General features: G+C 58.9%; 1 protein-coding gene across 1 annotated transcript; it reads right to left on the reverse strand.

Annotated features, from left to right (window-relative positions):
- Nucleotides 1–323: 323 nt before the first annotated feature.
- NEUROD2 (neuronal differentiation 2) lies at nucleotides 324–1,388 on the reverse strand. The gene has a single exon (XM_054995054.1). The coding sequence runs from the start codon at nucleotides 1,386–1,388 to the stop codon at nucleotides 324–326; it is 1,065 nt and encodes a 354-aa protein (XP_054851029.1).
- Nucleotides 1,389–1,709: the final 321 nt, after the last annotated feature.

The following is a 1,709-nucleotide window of genomic DNA, read 5'->3' on the forward strand; positions in this document are numbered from 1 at the left end:
CGGCCTAAGTGGTTTGTGGATCGGGCTATCCCCTCCAACTTCAAAGCATGGGCGTCGGGCTCAAGTCGTTTACAGAAGGGAAGGCTTAATTATTCCCTTATTGGGGGTGTGTGGGAGGGAGTGGCCCACAGTTTAGCTAAGTGTTGAAACTCTTGGGAAGAGGCGGGGACGTGTCAGAGAAGGCCAAGGTGTGTGTGTGTGTTTTAAATTCACCCCTCCCCTTCCCAGTCCAACCCACTGAAAATCTACACGTGGTCATTTTGTTTCGTGTAAAGCCAGAAAGGGGACCGGGAGGCCAAAGGCCGGGCGGGGGCAGGGAGGCGTTAATTATGGAAAAAAGCATTCAGCTCCTCGTACATGGGGCCTCTGTCGTGGTGCAGATGCATTTCGTAGGGCAAAACGTTCTCCGAGTGGACGCCGCTGCGCATGCCAGAAGAGCCGAACACCAAATTATGCCCGGACGGGCGAGAGCTGGGCAGGGCGGAGTAGTGCATAGAATAGTGATAATTTTTCTCGTGGTCTGGGGAAGAGTCTTGCTTGAGGGAAAAATTGCCATTAACGCACAAGGGGGGGCTGAGCGGCCCGTCGTACTCCGAGCTGTTGTAGTCGGGCGAGGCGTTCCCGTAGAGGGACTCGTAGGTGGCGCAGTAGGCGTGGGTCCGCAGGGCGTGGGAGCTGGCCATGGTGCTGGAGGCGCACTGCGCGCCCGACAGCCGCGAGCACTGGTAGGTGTAGGGGTGCATGGCGAAGGTGGAGTTGGGCCCGTGGTACCTCCCGGCCTCCTGGCCTTGCTCGGTGAGGAAGTTCCGCGAGTTGAGCTGGAGGCAACCGGCCACCAAGTTGGTGGTGGGCTGGGACAAGCCCTTGCATAAAGTCTGCACGTAAGACACCAAGTCCGGCCGCTTGCCCGAGCGCAAGATCTCCGACAGGGCCCAGATGTAGTTCTTGGCCAGCCTCAGCGTCTCGATCTTAGACAGTTTCTGGGTCTTGGAGTAGCAGGGCACCACCTTGCGCAGGTTGTCCAAGGCGGCGTTGAGGTCGTGCATGCGGTTCCGCTCCCGGGCGTTGGCCTTTTGGCGCCGGAGTTTGGAGCGCTCCAGCCGGGCCTTGGTCATCTTCCTCTTCTTCGGCCCCCGCTTCTTGGGGCGGTCCCCTTCCGCCTCCTCGATCCCTTCCTCCTCCTCCTCCTCTTCCTCATCGTCCCCCCCTAAGTCGTTTTCCTCTTTGACCTCTCCCAAGGACCCCTCGTTCTGGTCCTCCAGAGGGCAGCTCTTGGACCTCCGCTCCTCTTTGTCGCTGCGCTCGTCCTCGTCGCAGTCATCTGCCCAGCTGGAGAATTTCTGAACTTCTGGGAGCAGGCTGGGCTCGCTGAAGAGTCGCGTCAACATGGTGGCTGGAGAAGGGGCATGGGGGCGGGGAAGGGAGGGGAGGGGAAGGGAGAGACGGGCACACACGGCGGGGGAGGCAGGAGACAAGAGAGAAAAGCTCAGGTGGGCTTCAGAGCATCAGCACCTTTCCCAGGCCCGCGTCCCTCCCCGCTTCTAGACTCCGGTGCGTCATTCTTGACCTGCACCCACCTGGATTGCTCAACCAGCCGAAGCAAACTGTTAACCACTGAGGCGTCTATCAGCCTCGCCTGCCCATTCCAACACTATCTAGTGTAGCTTCTTCCAAGACAAAATAGTAGTAGTAGTAATACTAATACTAAT

Source organism: Eublepharis macularius, chromosome 12, assembly GCF_028583425.1.
Source record: "Eublepharis macularius isolate TG4126 chromosome 12, MPM_Emac_v1.0, whole genome shotgun sequence".
Taxonomy (NCBI): Eukaryota; Metazoa; Chordata; class Lepidosauria; order Squamata; family Eublepharidae; genus Eublepharis; species Eublepharis macularius.